The 19,049-nt window shown below is 55.6% G+C and overlaps 5 protein-coding genes and 3 non-coding genes across 14 annotated transcripts; 6 read left to right on the top strand and 2 right to left on the bottom strand.

The window, feature by feature from the left end:
• Positions 1-610: 610 nt before the first annotated feature.
• Positions 611-6,911, top strand: EIF4A1 (eukaryotic translation initiation factor 4A1). 5 transcript variants are annotated; one of them, XM_030799496.1, is made up of 12 exons: positions 737-775; positions 1,312-1,459; positions 2,161-2,209; positions 2,456-2,588; positions 3,028-3,167; positions 4,431-4,599; positions 4,961-5,070; positions 5,254-5,397; positions 5,479-5,616; positions 5,737-5,826; positions 6,073-6,152; positions 6,250-6,911. In XM_030799496.1, the coding sequence occupies exons 3-12, from the start codon at positions 2,186-2,188 to the stop codon at positions 6,392-6,394; spliced, it is 1,173 nt and encodes a 390-aa protein (XP_030655356.1). In that variant the 5' UTR covers positions 737-775; positions 1,312-1,459; positions 2,161-2,185; the 3' UTR covers positions 6,395-6,911. The 5 variants fall into 5 exon arrangements, with proteins under 5 accessions (XP_030655355.1, XP_030655358.1, XP_030655356.1 ...); XM_030799495.1 differs by lacking the exon at positions 1,312-1,459 and having other exon boundaries at positions 611-775; XM_030799493.1 differs by lacking the exon at positions 2,456-2,588 and having other exon boundaries at positions 751-775; positions 6,250-6,610.
• On the top strand, positions 2,623-2,757 carry LOC115831633. Its single transcript, XR_004027157.1, has one exon. It is a non-coding gene; the product is annotated as a small nucleolar RNA SNORA48 (small nucleolar RNA).
• On the top strand, positions 4,717-4,858 carry LOC115831661. The gene has a single exon (XR_004027179.1). It is a non-coding gene; the product is annotated as a small nucleolar RNA SNORD10 (small nucleolar RNA).
• On the top strand, positions 5,865-6,001 carry LOC115831621. Its single transcript, XR_004027145.1, has one exon. It is a non-coding gene; the product is annotated as a small nucleolar RNA SNORA67 (small nucleolar RNA).
• An 84-nt stretch (positions 6,912-6,995) lies between the features above and the next one.
• Positions 6,996-9,991, top strand: CD68 (CD68 molecule). 2 transcript variants are annotated; one of them, XM_030799499.1, is made up of 6 exons: positions 6,996-7,637; positions 7,797-8,239; positions 8,374-8,493; positions 8,620-8,692; positions 8,805-8,975; positions 9,284-9,991. In XM_030799499.1, the coding sequence occupies exons 1-6, from the start codon at positions 7,589-7,591 to the stop codon at positions 9,415-9,417; spliced, it is 990 nt and encodes a 329-aa protein (XP_030655359.1). In that variant the 5' UTR covers positions 6,996-7,588; the 3' UTR covers positions 9,418-9,991. The 2 variants fall into 2 exon arrangements, with proteins under 2 accessions (XP_030655359.1, XP_003274673.2); XM_003274625.4 differs by having other exon boundaries at positions 7,722-8,239.
• A 79-nt stretch (positions 9,992-10,070) lies between these two features.
• LOC115831459 lies at positions 10,071-11,197 on the bottom strand. Its single transcript, XM_030799503.1, is given in 4 exon segments — positions 10,071-10,116; positions 10,118-10,409; positions 10,778-11,122; positions 11,125-11,197. Coding segments are annotated over 4 exon segments (738 nt in total). The 3' UTR covers positions 10,071-10,088.
• MPDU1 (mannose-P-dolichol utilization defect 1) lies at positions 10,876-16,109 on the top strand. Of its 2 annotated transcripts, XM_003274624.3 has the most exons (7): positions 11,536-11,861; positions 13,643-13,708; positions 13,858-13,990; positions 14,604-14,689; positions 14,811-14,929; positions 15,065-15,175; positions 15,330-16,109. In XM_003274624.3, the coding sequence occupies exons 1-7, from the start codon at positions 11,759-11,761 to the stop codon at positions 15,453-15,455; spliced, it is 744 nt and encodes a 247-aa protein (XP_003274672.1). In that variant the 5' UTR covers positions 11,536-11,758; the 3' UTR covers positions 15,456-16,109. The 2 variants fall into 2 exon arrangements, with proteins under 2 accessions (XP_030655360.1, XP_003274672.1); XM_030799500.1 differs by lacking the exon at positions 14,811-14,929 and having other exon boundaries at positions 10,876-11,861.
• Positions 16,082-18,746, bottom strand: SOX15 (SRY-box transcription factor 15). Its single transcript, XM_030799502.1, has 2 exons — positions 17,043-18,746; positions 16,082-16,450 (listed from the first exon to the last, which is right to left on the bottom strand). The coding sequence occupies exons 1-2, from the start codon at positions 17,573-17,575 to the stop codon at positions 16,282-16,284; spliced, it is 702 nt and encodes a 233-aa protein (XP_030655362.1). The 5' UTR covers positions 17,576-18,746; the 3' UTR covers positions 16,082-16,281.
• Positions 18,747-19,049: the final 303 nt, after the last annotated feature.

Raw genomic sequence — 19,049 nt, 5'->3', positions numbered from 1 at the left:
CTTCATCACCCAAACAAATCCCCCAGATGGGAGCAGAGGGCAGGAAGGAGGGAAAGTAGATAAGCCTCAAGAATAAGGGCATCCGAGAGGGAAGCTGGGTAACTGGACACAAGGGACTGGGGAGGGGACCAACCAGGATTCATGACAGTACCCTTAAGCCCTTTACAGTTTTCTTCCATCCCTCCACCCTCCAGCCAGGGGAATCCTCCCATCCCTGCGATATCGCTGTTGGTTCCTTCATCCCTGGCACACGTCCAGGCAGTGTCGAATCCATCTCTGCTACAGGGGAAAACAAATAACATTTGAGTCCAGTGGAGACCTGGAGCAGAAGTAAAGGGAAGTGATAACCCTCAGAGCCCGGAAGCCTCTGGAGGCTGAGACCTCGCCCCCCTTGCGTGATAGGGCCTACGGAGCCACATGACCAAGGCACTGTCGCCTCCGCACGTGTGAGAGTGCAGGGCCCCAAGATGGCTGCCAGGCCTCGAGGCCTGACTCCTCTATGTCACTTCCGTACCGGCGAGAAAGGCGGGCCCTCCAGCCAATGAGGCTGCGGGGCGGGCCTTCACCTTGATAGGCACTCGAGTTATCCAATGGTGGCTGCGGGCCAGAGCGACTAGGCACTAACGTCACGCCAAGTTGCTGAGCGCCGGCAGGCGGGGCCGGGGCGGCCAAACCAATGCGATGGCCGGGGCGGAGTCGGGCGCTCTATAAGTTGTCGATAGGCGGGCACTCCGCCCTAGTTTCTAAGGATCATGTCTGCGAGCCAGGATTCCCGGTAAGAAAGGCATTTGCTAGAGGTTGTGGCTGCTTATTTTGCCGCCCTCTTCCGACGGGCCCGCTGGGGGTAGCTGAGAGGCCCACCAGGGTTGCGGGAGAAACCGAGCCGGGCTGAGGGGAGGGTCCGGCCTGGAGGGGCGAGGGGGAAGATCCACGGCCGACGCGACCACCAGGTCGAGGCGGAGGGCAGGGACAGCCCGTCTAGGGTCAGGCATGCGAGGTTTGTTACGAGGCCTCGACCCGAGGCGCCGCCGTGCGCGAAGCCCCGGCGCTGAGTGGTGAGACGGGGTTGCGACCTGGCGTGGGAAAGAAAGGTGGAGGCGACCGCCACTATGTGTGGCCCAGAGCCGGCAGGTCCTGTTGCCTCCCTGGGCCGGGGGAGGGACGGAGCGCGGGGTTCCGGAGGATTCTGACGGTACCACTCGCGAGAGGCGGGGGTGCTCGGTCCTTAGATCCAGTCACTTCGTCGCGGCTAAAACACGGGTCGGGGAGAAGAAACCGGCCGTTCAGTGTGCTGGTTTTCTTGACGGCCAGGACTGAGCCTAACCCCGAGGAGCGGCCGCGTGAGGCACCAGGAGCCCACCCGGCGCCGGGCGGGCGGGTCCATTTTGCCGCACAAGCAGGGCTATTGGCAAACTGCGGATGGGCAGGTCCACCTTCCTTCGGGGGTGAGCGGCCTGAGGTATGGGAGGGCGACGCTACTTCGCGACGGGGGCGGGCGGGATGTGGATTGTTCCATGCAGGGGTGGGAGACGCCGCCGGGTGGTCGAGGGAGCGAGCACATGGTGGCCTTAGGCGTTCCCCTCCCCCAGTCTGCTTCGCTTGTAAGTGTTGTGCAATCTCCCCCTTTGCTAGCTCGGCTTGGGCTCATTGTGCGCGAGGCCGCCACCGCCCGCGGCCTCCCACATCCGGGCAACGCGAGGGGGGGCTTCGGCTGGAGGGAGTGGGGGAGGGCGCGGGCGGGATGACGTGGGGGGAAGGGGATGTCCTACCCTCCGATCTGGGAGGTGAAGGGCGGGACTTCCGGCGCGCTGATGCTGCGGTGGGAGGTGCACGCGCTTGGGCTTTAAGCGGCTGGGTCGGGCCCACGTGGACCCGGCGGCAAGCACCACCTCTGGGCACCGTGAGCGCGGCGACACGCCTGCCAGCCTGTCTTCAGAAAGGGTCACCCCCTTATGTCGGGGGTGGCCTGGCCTGAGCCGCTGCCTGCATGGGGCAAAGGGCTCAGTTTTATAGAAATTCCTTTTCTGGGTACCTTTTGGGAGTTGGATCTGGGAGAGCAGGTTGGTGCATCATGCAGGCCACTCCTGACGGAGCCCGGCTGTCAGGATTTTTGAGTGCTTCGGTCGGGCAGGGGAGAAAACTTGTGCTTTAAACCAACAGATCCAGAGACAATGGCCCCGATGGGATGGAGCCCGAAGGCGTCATCGAGGTGAGACTGGAGAAATGGAATTCTGTCCTCCCCCGTTACAACTTTCAGCCTAACAGTTGTATAGAGTTAGAGTGGCCTCTTCACTGATTTCCCAGACCATCTAGAAGCAGCTGGTTTCCCTAAAGGGAGGAGGGATTGTAAGCTCTGAGGCTTTGGTTAGTAGGCATCAGATTCTGTTTGCTCTGAGACTACAGCTCAGCTCCACCTTTTCCATGACTCAAGCTTTAATTTATTTGCATCCCCTAGAGTAACTGGAATGAGATTGTTGACAGCTTTGATGACATGAACCTCTCGGAGTCCCTTCTCCGTGGTATCTACGCCTATGGTTTTGAGAAGCCCTCTGCCATCCAGCAGCGAGCCATTCTACCTTGTATCAAGGGTGAGACCTCTCAGTCCCAGAAGACATTCTGGACTGTCCCTGACCTGGGTAGAGTGGCATCTGGTTGGTGATGCCCATCTCATATCAGCCAGGGACAAAGCAACTCCTTGTTCATCCCAGCTTGGCTTCTGATCTGTGTCCATGCCTGGTTCATGCCTTGGACACATAGGTTTCTTTTAAAGAGGTAGTATTGTAGCCAGCTTATACTTGCATCTACAGCTATGTTTCTAGTCCAGCTTTGTGTGCAATACTAGATGAGTTAATAACTGGTCCTTGTTTCTGAGCTGGTTTCCATTGTGTAACTGTTGATTGGGAAGGTAGTTTGTGAGCCGTGAAATGCTTGGTTCATTGGTTGCTTATTTGACCTAATTAACCTAGGACTTGAATATCCCAAAGGGTATGCTCTTTACCACATTTAACTCCTAATTGATTTGTTTAGGTTATGATGTGATTGCTCAAGCTCAATCTGGGACTGGGAAAACGGCCACATTTGCCATATCGATTCTGCAGCAGATTGAATTAGATCTAAAAGCCACCCAGGCCTTGGTCCTAGCACCCACTCGAGAATTGGCTCAGCAGGTAAGAGTGGCTTCTATTCCCTCTTTAAGGGCTGATTTAGGAATGATGAGTATAATCCAAGGACCAGAGAAGTCTTCTCTGATCACCACCTTGGGAGGAAGAGATGGGTGCCCTAACACTCTCGAGACCTGCTGGGTTAATTAGAAGCTATTTCTTACCGACACGTAACCATGGCTTCCTCCATCCGTTTCCTGAGTCAAATGGGAAGGCTGTTGGGTGAGGCCTGGCTGGCTGGGCAAGTTTGGCTGTGTTCTGAATAAGCACCTTCACTATGGGCTAAGAGACACCTTGGTGGTGGGGGTGATCTTACAGTAGTCAGAGCAGATGGACAGTCCTTTTTTCACCGTTGCTTAATGGCCAGAGCTGTTTCATGCCTGGGGCATACACAATTCTAATGCCGGACGTTTTCCCTGGGTCATGCCGCAACACTGATCTCAGCATGTTTTTAAATGTTCTGTGGCGGGGGCAGTGATTGTTCTGGGTGTGGATAATGTAAGAAGTTACAGCAGAGCTCCATTCTAAGGCACTTGGCTCTCAGTTTTCTCAGAGTGAATGTGCCTCATAGCTTGGGTCCTATGGCAGGAGTGCAATAGGACGTGGATATGCATCACCTGTTCTATAAAACCGGTTGCTGGCTGGGTGCGGTGGCTCACTCCTATAATCTCAACACTTTGGGAGGCCAAGGCAGGCAGATCACTTGAGATCAGGAGTTGGAGACCAGCCTGGCCAACATAGTGAAACCCTGCCTCTACTAAAAATACAAAAATTAGCCAGGCATGGTGGCGTGTGCCTTTTATCCCAGCACTCGGGAAGCTCAGACAGGAGAATTTAACCCAGGAGGCGGAGGTTGCAGTGAGCTGAGATTGTGCCATTGCACTCCAGCCTGGGCAACGAGCAAAGCTCTGTCTCAAAAAAACAAACAAAAAAACTGGTTGCTGCGTGATGAGGCAGTTGGTCAAATTAGCTTTCAGAAAGTTAAGGGTTCTAAATATCTAGAGCAAGAAACTGAATTAATTATCTGAGCGGCCTTATTGTGAATCACTGTACACTCAGGAACCAGACTGAGTTGAAATCCTGTCTTTGTCACCTATTGACAGCACGATCTTAAGTGGATTTTAGCCTCTGCCTGTTTCTCAGCTGAATGTGAGTTTGATAATAGTGCATGCCCCAAAGTTGGTTAGGAATAAGTACATGAAAAACATTTAAGAATGGTGCCTGGCACAGTTGTAGCTAATATATGAGCACCCATCTTTCTCTGCTCAGATACAGAAGGTGGTCATGGCACTAGGAGACTACATGGGTGCCTCCTGTCATGCCTGTATTGGGGGCACCAACGTGCGTGCTGAGGTGCAGAAACTGCAGATGGAAGCTCCCCACATCATCGTGGGTACCCCTGGCCGTGTGTTTGATATGCTTAACCGGAGATATCTGTGTGAGTAATGCAGTTCTCCAGTCCCCTGGGTCACTTTGCTCTTGTGCACGCTTTCCAGTCTTTCAGCGTAAGCCAAAGTCATTCCCAGGGATGCTGGTTTCCTTCTGGGGAAGAGCTGCTCTGTGATGGAGCCCATGCGTGTCATCTGAGCCTCTGGCTTCCCTGCCAGCGCAGCCCAGGCAGTGTCCTACTTCCCAGGGCTGTTGTCTGCCTGGCGGGAAGGTCCTGGGCAACTGATCAGTCTTTGTACTCTGAGAGCAGACTACTTGGCCCCTCTCTGTTTTTTATCAGCGAAGTTGGATATATCTCTCCCACATTTCCCTAACATGCTATATATTGGCTTTTTTTTTTTCTTCTCTAGCTCCCAAATACATCAAGATGTTTGTACTGGATGAAGCTGACGAAATGTTAAGCCGTGGATTCAAAGACCAGATCTATGACATATTCCAAAAGCTCAACAGCAACACCCAGGTGAGGGCAGTCTTGCTTGAATAGCTAATGATTCTTAAAAAATAGCAAGTGCCAGGGGAACCAAATTCTGGATTCTTGTCTTGAGCCTTTTTATGCATCTGCTTCAGTTTTAGCTGTGGCTAGGGAAGGCAGCAGGCCTCGGGAAGGAATCACTGTTCTAAGACTGGCCTTTTTTTCCACTAGGTAGTTTTGCTGTCAGCCACAATGCCTTCTGATGTGCTTGAGGTGACCAAGAAGTTCATGAGGGACCCCATTCGGATTCTTGTCAAGAAGGAAGAGTTGACCCTGGAGGGTATCCGCCAATTCTACATCAACGTGGAACGAGAGGTGGGGCCCAGTGCAGGAGGCGGGCCTGGTAGTGAGTTGTTGGGTATAGCCCCTGACTGATTTTTGTCCCCCAACCTCCAGGAGTGGAAGCTGGACACACTATGTGACTTGTATGAAACCCTGACCATCACCCAGGCAGTCATCTTCATCAACACCCGGAGGAAGGTGGACTGGCTCACCGAGAAGATGCATGCTCGAGATTTCACTGTATCCGCCATGGTGTGTTTGCCCGCTGCCAACCCGTTGTGGGTCTGCCCGTCAGAAGTGTCCTACTTGAAGCCAAGGTTCCTGGAACCCATGTGCCTACCTGGTCTGCTGCATGTTTGTTTTCTCTTCTAGCATGGAGATATGGACCAAAAGGAACGAGACGTGATCATGAGGGAATTTCGTTCTGGCTCTAGCAGAGTTTTGATTACTACTGACCTGCTGGTGAGTAGAGGGAACTGATAGGAAAGGCAGAAGGGAGGATCCAAGGTGATTCCCTCTCCAAGGGGACATCAGTGCCTCTCAGGAAAGTAGCAGCTTGGAATAGAATCTGGCATGCCTAAGGCCTTTGGGGAACTGGGATGCTTATTTCCTCTGCCTTCCTTGGCTGCCCACATGGATGCCTAAGTGTCTTCCCTCCGGGATAGTGTCCTCCGTGCACATGCTGAAGAGTTGTCTTTCTTGACGTAGGCCAGAGGCATTGATGTGCAGCAGGTTTCTTTAGTCATCAACTATGACCTTCCCACCAACAGGGAAAACTATATCCACAGGTAAGTGTAGATCTGGAACACTCCCCCACCCCTTCATGCCTGGCCCTCCCTGGGCTTAAAGCTCCTGATATTCCTCATCCCCTTCCTTGTTTTCCAGAATCGGTCGAGGTGGACGGTTTGGCCGTAAAGGTGTGGCTATTAACATGGTGACAGAAGAAGACAAGAGGACTCTTCGAGACATTGAGACCTTCTACAACACCTCCATTGAGGAAATGCCCCTCAATGTTGCTGACCTCATCTGAGGGGCTGTCCTGCCATCCAGCCCCAGCCAGGGCTCAATCTGGGGGCTGAGGAGCAGCAGGAGGGGGGAGGGAAGGGAGCCAAGGGATGGACATCTTGTCATTTTTTTTCTTTGAATAAATGTCACTTTTTGAGGCAAAAGAAGGAACCGTGAACATTTTAGACACCCTTTTCTTTGGGGTAGGCTCTTGCCCCAGGCGCCGGCTCTTCTCCCAAAAGAAAGAAAAAAAACACTAATCCACATCCCTAACCTAGTAACCTCCAGATCCCAGAGGCTCTCCTCACCTCAGCTGAGCTCCTTTGAAAGTGATTCAAGGGACTATGTCACTCAGCCTCATTTGCTGGACCAAATCTGGAGGGAGAACCCCTAAAACCCGAGTGAGGTTGCCCAGGGGGTTGTCCCCAGGTGGGGGGAAGCAGGGGAGAGAAAATGGTAGCCATTTTTACATTGTTTTGTATAGTATTTATTGATTCAGGAAACAAACACAAAATTCTGAATAAAATGACTTGGAAACTGCCTGTTTGGGCTTCTCATTTCTTACCTCCCCTTCCCTCTCCCACCTGCTACTGGGTGCATCTCTGCCCCCGCCTTCGCCAGCAGATGGTTTGGTCTGTGTTGCTTTCTTGTCACCATCTGAGTTCCCAGACCCTGAAAAGCCATGTTCTCAGCTCTGAGAACGATGATGCTGGCTGGAGTGCTGCCCCTCTGTAAAGGGCTGGGTGTGGATGGTCACAAGCCCCTCACGTGCCTCAGCCAAGAGGAAGTAGTACAGGGGTCAGCCCAGAAGTCCAGGGGAAAGGGGAGTGGAAACACCTATTTCCCCACCACTGAAGGAGGGGCCTGTACCTCAGCTGTTCTCATAGCCACCTGCCACAACTGCCAAGCAAGTTTTGCTGAGTTTGACACATGGATCCCTATGGACCAACTGCCCTAGGACTCCCTGTTTGCACCCATGTGACACTGTTGACTTTGCCCTGATGAAGCAGGGCCAACAGTCCCCTAACTTAATTACAAAAACTAATGACTAAGAGAGAGGTGGCTAGAGCTGAGGCCCCTGAGTCAGGCTGTGGGTGGGATCATCTCCAGCACAGGAAGTGAGACTTTCATTTCCTCCTTTCCAAGAGAGGGCTAAGGGAGCAGGGTTGAGCAACTGGTGCAGACAGCCTAGCTGGACTTTGGGTGAGGCGGTTCAGCCATGAGGCTGGCTGTGCTTTTCTCAGGGGCCCTGCTGGGGCTACTAGCAGGTAAGGAGGAAGGAGGCTGAGGGGAGGGGGCCCCTGGGAGGAAGCCTGCCCCTGGGTTGCTAACCATCTCCTCTCTGCCAAAAGCCCAGGGGACAGGGAATGACTGTCCTCACAAAAAATCGGCCACTTTGCTGCCATCTTTCACGGTGACACCCACAGCTACAGAGAGCACTGGGACAACCAGCCACAGGACTACCAAGAGCCACAAAACCACCACTCACAGGACAACCACCACAGGCACCACCAGCCACGGACCCACAACTGCCACTCACAACCCCACCACCACCAGCCATGGAAACGGCACAGTTCATCCAACAAGCAATAGCACTGCCACCAGCCAGGGACCCTCAACTGCCACTCACAGTCCTGCCACCACTAGTCATGGAAATGCCACGGTTCATCCAACAAGCAACAGCACTGCCACCAGCCCAGGATTCACCAGTTCTGCCCACCCAGGACCACCTCCACCCTCTCCGAGTCCTAGCCCAGCCTCCAAGGAGACCATTGGAGACTACACATGGACCAATGGTTCCCAGCCCTGTGTCCACCTCCAAGCCCAGATTCAGATTCGAGTCATGTACACAACCCAGGGTGGAGGAGAGGTAAAGCTAAAACTGGGGGACGAGAGGGGAGGGAGGCAGGACTGGCTATAGGCTCAGAGGGAAGAAGAGGGGACAGGGAACCTTGGCTGGCATCGCATGCAATCTTGTGACCTTCTGATCTTTAACTTCCGCAGGCCTGGGGCATCTCTGTACTGAACCCAAACAAAACCAAGGTCCAGGGAAGCTGTGAGGGTGCCCATCCCCACCTGCTTCTCTCATTCCCCTATGGACACCTCAGCTTTGGATTCATGCAGGTATAGCCATGACTTCAGTCTCACCCCTCACTCAGCCTCCCGGCACCCCACCCCTTCCCAGTCCCACACCCTACTCCTTCCTCTGTGGAGAGGGATACCACCTACGCCTTCCTGTTCGCCCCACAGGACCTCCAGCAGAAGGTTGTCTACCTGAGCTACATGGCGGTGGAGTACAATGTGTCCTTCCCCCACGCAGCACGTAAGTAACCTCCTTCCCTTTCTCATTGCTACCACTAGACGCCAGGGTTCCTGAAAGGACTAAGCTGGGGCCAGGGAGGTGGATAGGATCTGACCCTTCCTCACTCCTCCAGAGTGGACATTCTCGGCTCAGAATGCATCCCTTCGAGATCTCCAAGCACCCCTGGGCCAGAGCTTCAGCTGCAGCAACTCGAGCATCATTCTTTCACCAGCTGTCCACCTCGATCTGCTCTCCCTGAGGCTCCAAGCTGCTCAGCTGCCCCACACAGGGGTCTTTGGGCAAAGTAAGACCTACCTACTCCTTCCCTCCTAGAATCCTCCCACTGCACTGAAAACCCCTTCCCCAGGCCCATAAGCCACTCATCTCTCTTCTTAACCCAAATCTCGCTCTCCCAGCTTCTCATGGCTACAGGGCAACTGTCCTTCCATCCTCTACAAGACTCTGCCAGTTTCCCCCTTTTATCACTGCTGAGTCACTGCGGTGAGCTCCTCACCAATCTCCCACTCCCCAGCATCCCCCCATTCCCTCCTCCCACCTTTATCCCAACCAGCATGTCACTGCAAATACCTACCTGCCCTATCCTTCCACCAGGTTTCTCCTGCCCCAGTGACCGGTCCATCTTGCTGCCTCTCATCATCGGCCTGATCCTTCTTGGCCTCCTCGCCCTGGTGCTTATTGCCTTCTGCATCATCCGGAGACGCCCATCCGCCTACCAGGCCCTCTGAGCATTTGCTTCAAACCCCAGGGCACTGAGGGGGTTGGGGTGTGGTGGGGGGGGTACCCTTATTTCCTCGACATGCAACTGGCTCAAAGACAATGTTATTTTCCTTCCCTTTCTTGAAGAACAAAAAGAGAGCCGGGCATGATGGCTCGTGCCTGTAATCCCAGCACTTTGGGAGGCTGAGGCAGGTGGATCACTGGAGGTCAGGAGTTTGAGACCAGCCTGGCCAACATGGTGAAACCCCGTCTCTACTAAAAATACAAAAAAATTAGCCAGGTGTGGTGGCATAGTCCCAGCTGGCCTGTAATCCCAGCTACTCGGGAGGCTGAGGCAGAATTGCTTGAACCCAGGAGGCGGAGGTTGCAGTAAGCCAAGATCGCGCCACTGCACTCCAGCCTGGGCGACAGAGCCAGACTGTCTCAAATAAATAAATATGAGATAATGCAGTTGGGAGGAGGGAGGGAGTTTTATTAAATGTGACGAACTGCCCCCCCAGCAGGAGAGCAGCAAAATTTATGCAAATCTTTGACGGGGTTTTCCTTGTCCTGCCAGGATTAAAAGCCATGAGTTTCTTGTCACATGCCTTTCTGTGCCTTCCATGGCTGGGTCTCAGGGAGCCGGAAGCAGCTGCTGAGGAGGGATGAAAATGTCAGTGTGTGACGATGCCTCATGGGTTCACCCCCCAAAGCCTGGCACAGCTGGTTGGGTCTGCCGTGCCTCCCTTCCTTCCTCCTCTTGGGGCCACTGGCGGCTCCAGTTCCCCATCCCTGGCAAGCCGGTAGAGCCATTCATCCCCGCAGCCTTTTTCCTGACCCTCGTACAGTTTCAGATGCAGCAGACAGCCAAAGCAATGAGTGGGAGGCTGTGGAATTTCATTCCCAAAGGCAGCGCCAGTGGCTCCTGAGCAATGAGAATGTCCTGTCCTGTCCACCGTATTCAGGGCCAGCAGAAGAGCCCGATTAAACCCTCGCAGCACCTGGGATGCTCCTATCCCACCTGCAAGGGGTTGAATCAAGCAGGAGCAGTGGGTACTCTGACCTCCACTGGGGGCTCCTGGGAACAGCATGCCCCCCAGGCAGGGCCACCCGCCAAGCCTAACTTCATGTCCCCAGTACTTGAGGTGAGGAGTGTCACTCTCAGGACAGCCAAGGTCCAGATTCTAGAAAGGGCCTCCCAGATGGCCACAGCCTGCACCACCAGTGAGCGCCAGTCCCGCCCGTTACAGTTGGCTGTGGCTCAATCCCTGGGAGCCAGGATGAGCAGCACCCCCAGCCGTAGGAGCCCCAGGAGGCTTCCGGCCTCCAAGGCCCAGAGACTGCCCCACAAGGGCAGCCCTCACCTGGCAGGGCCCCAGCAAGCCCCACCTCTGCCTGCAGACATCCGTGTGACCTTGCAGACTTCGGAGGGGGGCCGCCAAAGGGCTGATCCACAGCGGAATGACGCACGGGTGGGCACCGTGGGTTGGCGTCCCGGCGGTCGGTGTCCCGGCGGTCGGTAACGAAGCACAATGCCCCCACCAGGTAGTCCAAGGCGCCCTTTCCCAAGCAGCGCTGCAGAGTTCACTCGGCCTCGCCGAAGTCTCTGCCCAGCACGTGGTGCGCCCTCGGGCCAGCGGGGAGGGGGAAAACCCCGGGACTGCCTCGCCAGGCCTCGGCTCCCCGGAGACTCTTGGGGCTCTGGGCCCCAGGGGTGATTCAGGGGCTGCCCTTCCCGACCTGGGCTCGCCTCCCCGACCTCCTCCTCTGCTTCACTGTCCCGGGCCCAGCAGTTGCCGGCGCACTCATGCTCCGAGGCCTGAGCCGACCGGAGGCGAGACAAGCACAGGGCCCTGCGCGCAACCAGGCACCTAAGGAGGCCTGCCCGGTGCAGACTCTCCTGCTCCCACCGGCGCCCTAACCTCTAGAGTCGCTGAGAGAACGGGAGCTAGTAGCGCCCCCACCCAACGCCACCTCGGAGACTCGGGCTCCTTCTCTCTCAACTTCGAACAATACAAAGTGTGCTAGAAGACAAGATGGCGCCCAGCAGGAAGAGCGGAGAAAGGCAGGGGTGTAAATCTGGCTTCCAAACTGGAAGCGTCAACAAAGGAGTGGGAGGTCTAACTGCGCAGGCGTGCAGCTTCGGCAAACTTTAGAATTCCAACAGCGGGGCGCGTCCAAAACGTGGTCCCTGACTGAGACTTATTTTACGCCACTAGAGCGGGGGTGGGTAGCGTCAGAAAGAGCGGGGAGCAGGGGGCGGGCCAGCTTCGCCGCGGGAAAGGAACGGGAGGCGGAGTGTCCGCAGCGCGCACGCGCAACGAAAGTCAATGGCGGTCTGGAGAGATTGGCGGAAGCTAGCTTTGCAATATGGCGGCCGAGGCGGATGGACCGCTTAAACGGCTGCTCGTGCCGATTCTTTTACCTGAGAAATGCTACGACCAACTTTTCGTTCAGTGGGACTTGCTTCACGGTGAGTTTTATTCAGCATCCGATCCAAGTCCTACTCTAGTGACCGTGGACCCTTAGTCCATTACTTAGTCCATTACTTCTTGATCAGCGACTAAGTGACGGCAGTGACTGCCGCCACGCCGAGCTGGACGGAAGTCACTTCTGAGAAGGGCGGAAGTGTCTCGGGCTCCTTAGAGGGAGGACACCATATTAGTGCCAGTGGGGAAGTCACTGGGTGGAATTACTTCTTTGTGGAGTTTGTGCTGTAGCGACAATGAAAAACGAAAAGTCTCAACTTTTATAAAACAAAATAAAAATTAAGTCAAATCATGCCAACCTTTATTAGATCGCTAGCAGGGTTAAACTTAATTCAAAGCCCCTGATGAATCGGGCCTTCATTGCACCCCCAAAGGCTCCGCCACCCCGATTGCTTTCTTTCCAGCCTCCAGGTTTGCTCATAGTCTGATTTCGGAATAATTTGCCTCCCTTCCTTTTTCTGATTGCGAGACAGCTCCACAAGGCCCACCGTCAGACCATTTGGGAAGCGTCAGTCTGCCCCTGTCAGTTCATGGTACCTCTCTTGAGCTCGTGGGGTACCTTGTTTTAGGCGCATTCATGACCCGTGAGAGTCAGACTCCCACTAGACCAAGCTCCTTGAGGGGAAGGGTTCAAGGCTAGAGAAGTTGTGGATGGCCAGGGCATAAAAGCAAGCCCCGAAAGGGTAAGGTTTAGTCCCTGAGTAGGGGCCAGGGACAGTCAGAGTGTTCAAGAAAGAGTGATATGGGGCGGGCACGGTGGCTCAAGCCTGTAATCCCAGCACTTTGGGAGGCCGAGGCCGATGGATCACCTGAGGTCAGGCGTTGGAGACCAGCCTGGCCAACAGGGTGAAACCCCGCCTCTACTAAAAATACAAAAAATTAGCCGAGTGTTGTGGCAGGCGCCTGTAATCCCAGCTACTCGGGAGGCTGAGGCAGGAGAATCGCTTAAACCTGGGAGGCAGAGGTTACAGTGAGCCGAGATCGTGCCATTGCACTCCAGCCTGGGCAACAAGAGCGAAACTCCGTCTCAAAATTAAAAAAAGAAAAAAAAAAAAATTAGTATGAAGACTTGTCTTTGGAGAAAGAAGACATGTGAAATGGGGCACCCATTGGCCCAGAGAAGGGAAATAAAGCATCAGAGAGCTCTTGGGCATTTCTCAGCTTTATACCGGGAAGCAATGGAGAGCCGTGGAGGTCAAGCCAAGTTTGGATGTTAATTTATAAGGAATGGAAGATTGGATGTGGGGGTTGGTAGGCATTGGAGAAAAGCTGTTTTGGAAAGTAATAGTCTGGGGCCCGGCGCGGTAGCTCGAGCCTATAATCCCAGCACTTTAGGAGGCTGAGGCAGGTGGATCATCTGAGGTCAGGAGTTCGAGACCAGCCTGGCCAACATGGTGAAACCCTGTCTCTACTAAAAACACAAAAATTAGCCGGGCATGATGGTGCGCGCCTGTAATCCTAGCTACTTGGGAGGCTGAGACAAGAGAGTTGCTTGAACCCAAGAGGCAGAGGCTGCAGTGGGCTGAGATTGGGCCATTGCACTCCAGCCTGGGTGACAGAGCAAGACTCTGTCTCAAAAAAAAAAAAAGTGTGGTGGTTTGGAGCAGGAAGGACCAGGACTTTCTCCCTGCCCTCTGCCCCTCCTCCCCGCAAGACAATGCAAGACCCTGGTGTGGGTAAGGGGGCTCGGGGAGAGCCCACAGGAGCTTCAAGCCCTGGCCTGGGTTTCAGACATCTGTCTGCTTACCCTTTTTTCTCTCCTCAGTCCCCTGCCTCAAGATTCTCTTCAGCAAAGGCCTGGGGCTGGGCATTGTGGCTGGCTCACTTCTAGGTATGTCTCTTATCTTTCTTTTCCTGCTGTTGGGTTGGGGTGGAGGTGCTGAGAGGCCGTCAACTGTGTGGGCGTTCGTTCTGTAGCTGTTGTGTTGCATCCCAAAGAATGGAGAGTTCTCAGTCCTGCTTTTCTCGTCTTTCCCCTAGTAAAGCTGCCCCAGGTGTTTAAAATCCTGGGAGCCAAGAGTGCCGAAGGGTTGAGTCTCCAGTCTGTGATGCTGGAGCTAGTGGCATTGACTGGGACCATGGTCTACAGCATCACTAACAGCTTCCCGTTCAGGTGAGGGGCCCACCCTTCCACCCCAAGGGTAAGACCCACAACTCTACTGGGGATTAAGGTGAAGGAGGTTACAAGGCAGGAAAGTGGCCGGACCCAGTGGCTTGCGCCTGTAACCCCAGCATTTTGGGAGGCCGAGGCGGGTGGATCACCTGAGGTCAGGAGTTCGAACTGGCCAACATGGTGAAACCCCGTCTCTACTAAAAATACAAAATTAGCTGGGTGTGGTGATGGGCACCTGTAATCCCAGCTACTTGGGAGGCTGAGGCAGGAGAATCACTTGAACCTGGGAGGCGGAGGTTGCAGTGAGCCAAGATTGCACCACTGCACTCCAGCCTGGGCAACAAGAGCGAAACTCTGTCTTAAAAAAAAAAAAAAGGCACGAGGGGCTAGGAAAGTTTTAAGCCCTTTTAGAAACCTAATCATCACCAGTGGAGGTGATCTTGAGAAGGGGTGAGCATCCCAAGAATGGCCACGATTCAGAATGGGCCAATCCCGTGTGGGGGCTGTAGAGAAGCGTGATCAGAGCATGGTGTCCCTGGATGGATGGGCTATGGAGGCTTTCCCTGCCTCTTTCTAGGCCCGCCTTTCTTCCTCCCAACTCTTGACTCTGCAGCTCTTGGGGTGAAGCCTTATTCCTGATGCTCCAGACGATCACCATCTGCTTCCTGGTCATGCACTACAGAGGACAGACTATGAAAGGTGCTGGGGACTTACCCAAGAGCAGGCTGTGTGGTTCCTGGGAACCCTGCTGGGAACTCAGGCCTGGGAAAGCCAAATGATGTGGGGAGATTGACAAGGCCTCCTGTCTCCCCACCCCTAGGTGTCGCTTTCCTCGCTTGCTACGGCCTGGTCCTTCTGGTGCTTCTCTCACCTCTGACGCCGTTGACTGTAGTCACCCTGCTCCAGGCCTCCAATGTGCCTGCTGTGGTGGTGGGGAGGGTGGGTACCAGGAGCAAGGGACAAGATGTTGGGGGGGCAGGGTGGAGTGGAAGATCAAAGTGTGGGGGTGTTGGACTTGGGGGAGCGTGGGAAGAGCTCAGGTGACAGAGCCAAAGGTCGCAACTCTTCCCCTAGCTTCTCCAGGCAGCCACCAACTACCACAATGGGCACACAGGCCAGCTCTCAGCCATCACAGCCTTCCTGCTGTTTGGGGGCTCCCTGGCCCGAATCTTCACTTCCATTCAGGTGAGTGCAACATCTTCCTTCTAGAAGGCACTAAAACCTCATCTTACTTCTCCCAGCTAAGGGCCAAAGCTGCCCCGTCAGGAACCTTTGTCCATAGGGGAACCTTTCTTGAGCTATGCTGAAGGGTAACCCTGGCTCTGTCTCTTGCAACCAGGAAACCGGAGATCCCCTGATGGCTGGGACCTTTGTGGTCTCCTCTCTCTGCAACGGCCTCATCGCTGCCCAGCTGCTCTTCTACTGGAATGCAAAGCCTCCCTACAAGCAGAAAAAGGCACAGTAGAGCCAGCTACTGGAGTCATTCCATTTCCACTCATTCACCCAACCTCAGGGTTCTCCCCATCTGAGCCAGCCTGCTGGTGTAACTTACTCATCCTCCATTCCTCTGCACTTGCAGACTTTCTGAGCCAGGGTTTTCTTTTAGTGGAAACAAATGGTTGACGGATCCAGATCCTTAGAAAAGGAGAGGATGGGGGTAGAGTCTCCCAAGCCAAAATTTTGACATTTGAGTGCTTTTGTAAGCCCTGTACATGTACTATTAACTCATTCAGCCAAGCCTCCTCTAGCAGCAATTTCCAGCTGTTTAACACTATCCTGGGCAAATGTTTTACCCTGTCCTCCAGCCTCCCTGCTTCCCTTCTGGCCCTAGGAGACCGAGCCTGGACGGCAGAGTGGAGAGGACTGGGAGGCTGTGGCTGTCTCCCTCCCTCAGCCCGGCTGGGACTGTCTCCTGGACCCCAGTGCTGGGGTGGGGGAAGGGGGATGGAGAATGACTCAGGCAGGGCCCCAGGGTGGGGTGAGGAGGTTCCTGCTCTGGCAGGTCTAGGCGGAAGGGAGTGGAGATGGGGCTGGTTCCTGCTGCAGTGAGGGGAACGGGAACAGATGGGACAATAAAGACTGGAGACTCAGTTGAGTAATACAAAACTGTTTAATACTACCAAAAATATAACTGTATGTTGTGCGGCTCTCCCTGGCTATCATGGGAGGACTGCAGGCTGCCTCTGAACTGTAGTCCAACAGGAGAAAGGGTTGACAGCCTGGGGTAGGGGATGCTGCTGGATTAAAAAAGGAGGATGAGGCCCGTCCGGTGAGGTCTGCGTCCATGAGGGTTAGAGGTGGGTTAGCGGCATGGGGGCACCAGAAAGGGGAGGGTTGTATGGAGTGGGAGAGGCAGGGGGCAGGTAATGGGTATAGGTGGGCAGCAGCTCCCCCTGGAGCCTAGGGTCACTCTGAGGGAGGGAGCACGGTGTGGGGGCTTCCAGTTTGCAGTGGGAAGAGCTGCAGAGAGAAACAAGAGGTTAGAGGGCACTTCCCTGGGTTGGAGGTGAGTCTGGCCAGTTCTGGGCAGACAGGGTAGAGCGTGCAAGCCACCCCCCCAGCCCTGGCTACCCAGCCCGCTGGGCGCAGCAGGCATGGAAGCTGACCCCGGGATGGAGAGCCCGCGGCCCTGTTGGGGCACGCTCGGGAGCGGGCTTGCGTGCTGTTTTCCTCTTGGGGAGTCAGGCCAGGAAGGGGCAGAATGAGCTTGGCCTCTCCTTGCCCTGGGGGCTGGGAGAGGAAGCTGGGTCACACACAGGCCAGAAGCAGGGGGGAAACGGGGCATCTAACTAGGACACAATCGCATCCAGGGGTCAGTCACCTGACCCTACAGGGCCGCCACCTTCAGACTGAGATGGAAACGCCCTCTGGGAGAACCCTGACCCGCCCCACCCTACACAGGCGCCGGAGGTACTGGGCCTGCGCCCGCCACACCTTGGCCGCGAGTGGCCTCTGCTTGGGTGGGCTCCCGTCCTCCGGCATCCGCCCCCACCAAGGCTCCAGGAGAGGGGCGCATGGGCCTCCGTCTTCGGCCCACTTCCCAGGCACTCACCCATAGCTGCCGGGCAGGTAGGCTGTCGAGTAGTTGGGGGGTCTGTACCCAAAGCCTCTGCTCGGTTGGGTGGTCGCGTACCCCGGCCCCCAGAGCGGGTCGCCGCTGGCCAGGTTGCCTCTTCCCTGTCCGCAGCGGGAAGGTCCGGCGCCCGAGCTCTTGGCCTTGCGCCGCGGCCGGTACTTGTAGTCGGGGTAGTCGCGCAGGTGTCGGGCGCGGAGCCGCTTGGCCTCCTCCACGAAGGGCCGCTTCTCGTCCTCGTCCAGCAGCTTCCACTGCGCGCCCAGGCGCTTGGAGATCTCGGAGTTGTGCATCTTGGGGTTCTGCTGCGCCATCTGGCGGCGCTGAGCGGAGCTCCACACCATGAACGCGTTCATCGGCCGCTTCACCTTCTCCAGGGGCAGCGCCCCGGGGGCCGCGGGGCTCCCAGCGCCCTCCGGCTCCTGGGGTCCCGAAGACGAGGAGGCAGCAGCCGTGGGAGCCGGAGGCTCCAGGCTCCAGGCCTGGTCCTGTGAGGAGCCTGGTAGCGCCATGGGTTGGGAGAAGCCTTAAGAGGGCGTCCTGAATGCCCTCCCCTCAACGTGAAGCGTCGATCCTGAAAATGGAAAGGTCTTCCCAGTCTGGAGTCGTTGCCGAGGAACTTGGGTCCTTAAAAAGTATATTTTATCCCCAAGCCCAGAGCTTAAACTGGAGCCTTTGCTTCCAACCAGTTCAGCACACTTTGGGGAGAGTCGAATGCAAAATCCGCTGTCTGGTGCCCCGGCACTGAAGAGGTGCTCTGAGGCCTACTGACTGCGGGACTCCCCGGTCCCTCTCCCCGACCCGCAGCTGCGATCAGACCGACCTTCCGTGGAGGGGGTAAACCATAAACCCCTTTGTGGTCTCCGGAGTTCCGACAGCTGCCAGGCGCGAATACCCTAGACCTCTCCCACCTGGGCTCAGCGTTTGTGGCAGGCGGGCCAGACCTGGGAACAGCTTTTAAAGACTGACTCCGCCCCTGTCCCTCCCAGAAGACTGCACCTCCTTAAGGGCGCCAACATCCGCAGCCCGTAGGTAAACCCAGGTGTCCTGTTTGTCCCAGCCCCCAACACCCTCAGGGTGCCACGCCCCCCCAACCAAGACCTGATGTCAGGCCTTCCAGCCCGTTGCTGATTGCCTCCCCTCCCTGAAGCACAGGCAATTTAAAGCCAATTCTTTCTACAATGGGATCAAGCACAGGGGGATCAAGTGCCCTCAGGGCCCGAGTTATGCTGAGAGGAGCTTGGGAGCATCCCGGACCACCACCCCAACCCCTTTCCTGGTGCCTGTTGCTCCTCAAATCCCAGACCTGCCCCTGGGGCAAGAAAGGCCGAGGAAGGAGATCATTTTTGTTTCCTGAGTCATTCCAGCAGGTGCTTGGGCCGTGATTCAACCCCTTTCCCAAGTGAGAAAACTTAAGCCCTCCCAACTCCAGTCCCTAAGCCTGTATTTCTCCACTGCTATTGAATTATGGCAAGTTTTATCTTCAGTCCTCCAAGTCATGAGGGGGCAGCCAGGAAACCCAGGACAACTACCCAAGTTAAGAGGTCTGTGATGCGCATGCCAGAGAAAAAGCCTGGAGCCAGATCAGAACACCACCAAGAAGGCTGGACCCCGGGCTCCAGAGGCTGCTGTGAGGGAACCCTGCTCCCCACTCTGCCCAACGGCCCAGCCCAAGCCCCAGGCCTCAGGTAATCGGATTAAGCAGCCTGCCTTGGCTCTCAGCTTCTACGGAACAGCTCCAGCTCTGAGCAGCCCTGCCTAGCCTGTGCTGTGACTCAGGGTATAGGAGTGGCCAAACTCCCTCCACCAGCAAACTTGGGGGAGGGGAGAAGCAACAGGGCACAAGCCCCCCTCCTCTGAACCAGGAGGGAGAACCTGGGCCTGGGGAGTTTAGGAATGTCAGGAATTCCCAGAAGTAAGACCATCTTTGGGACAAGAGACAATGAAGAGAAGTCAGGTGTGGAGGAACAGAAAACAAGAGTCAGG

The sequence above is a fragment of the Nomascus leucogenys genome, chromosome 19 (genome assembly GCF_006542625.1).
Source record: "Nomascus leucogenys isolate Asia chromosome 19, Asia_NLE_v1, whole genome shotgun sequence".
In the NCBI taxonomy this organism is placed as follows: Eukaryota; Metazoa; Chordata; class Mammalia; order Primates; family Hylobatidae; genus Nomascus; species Nomascus leucogenys.
This window is presented reverse-complemented; position numbering and strand designations above follow the sequence as displayed.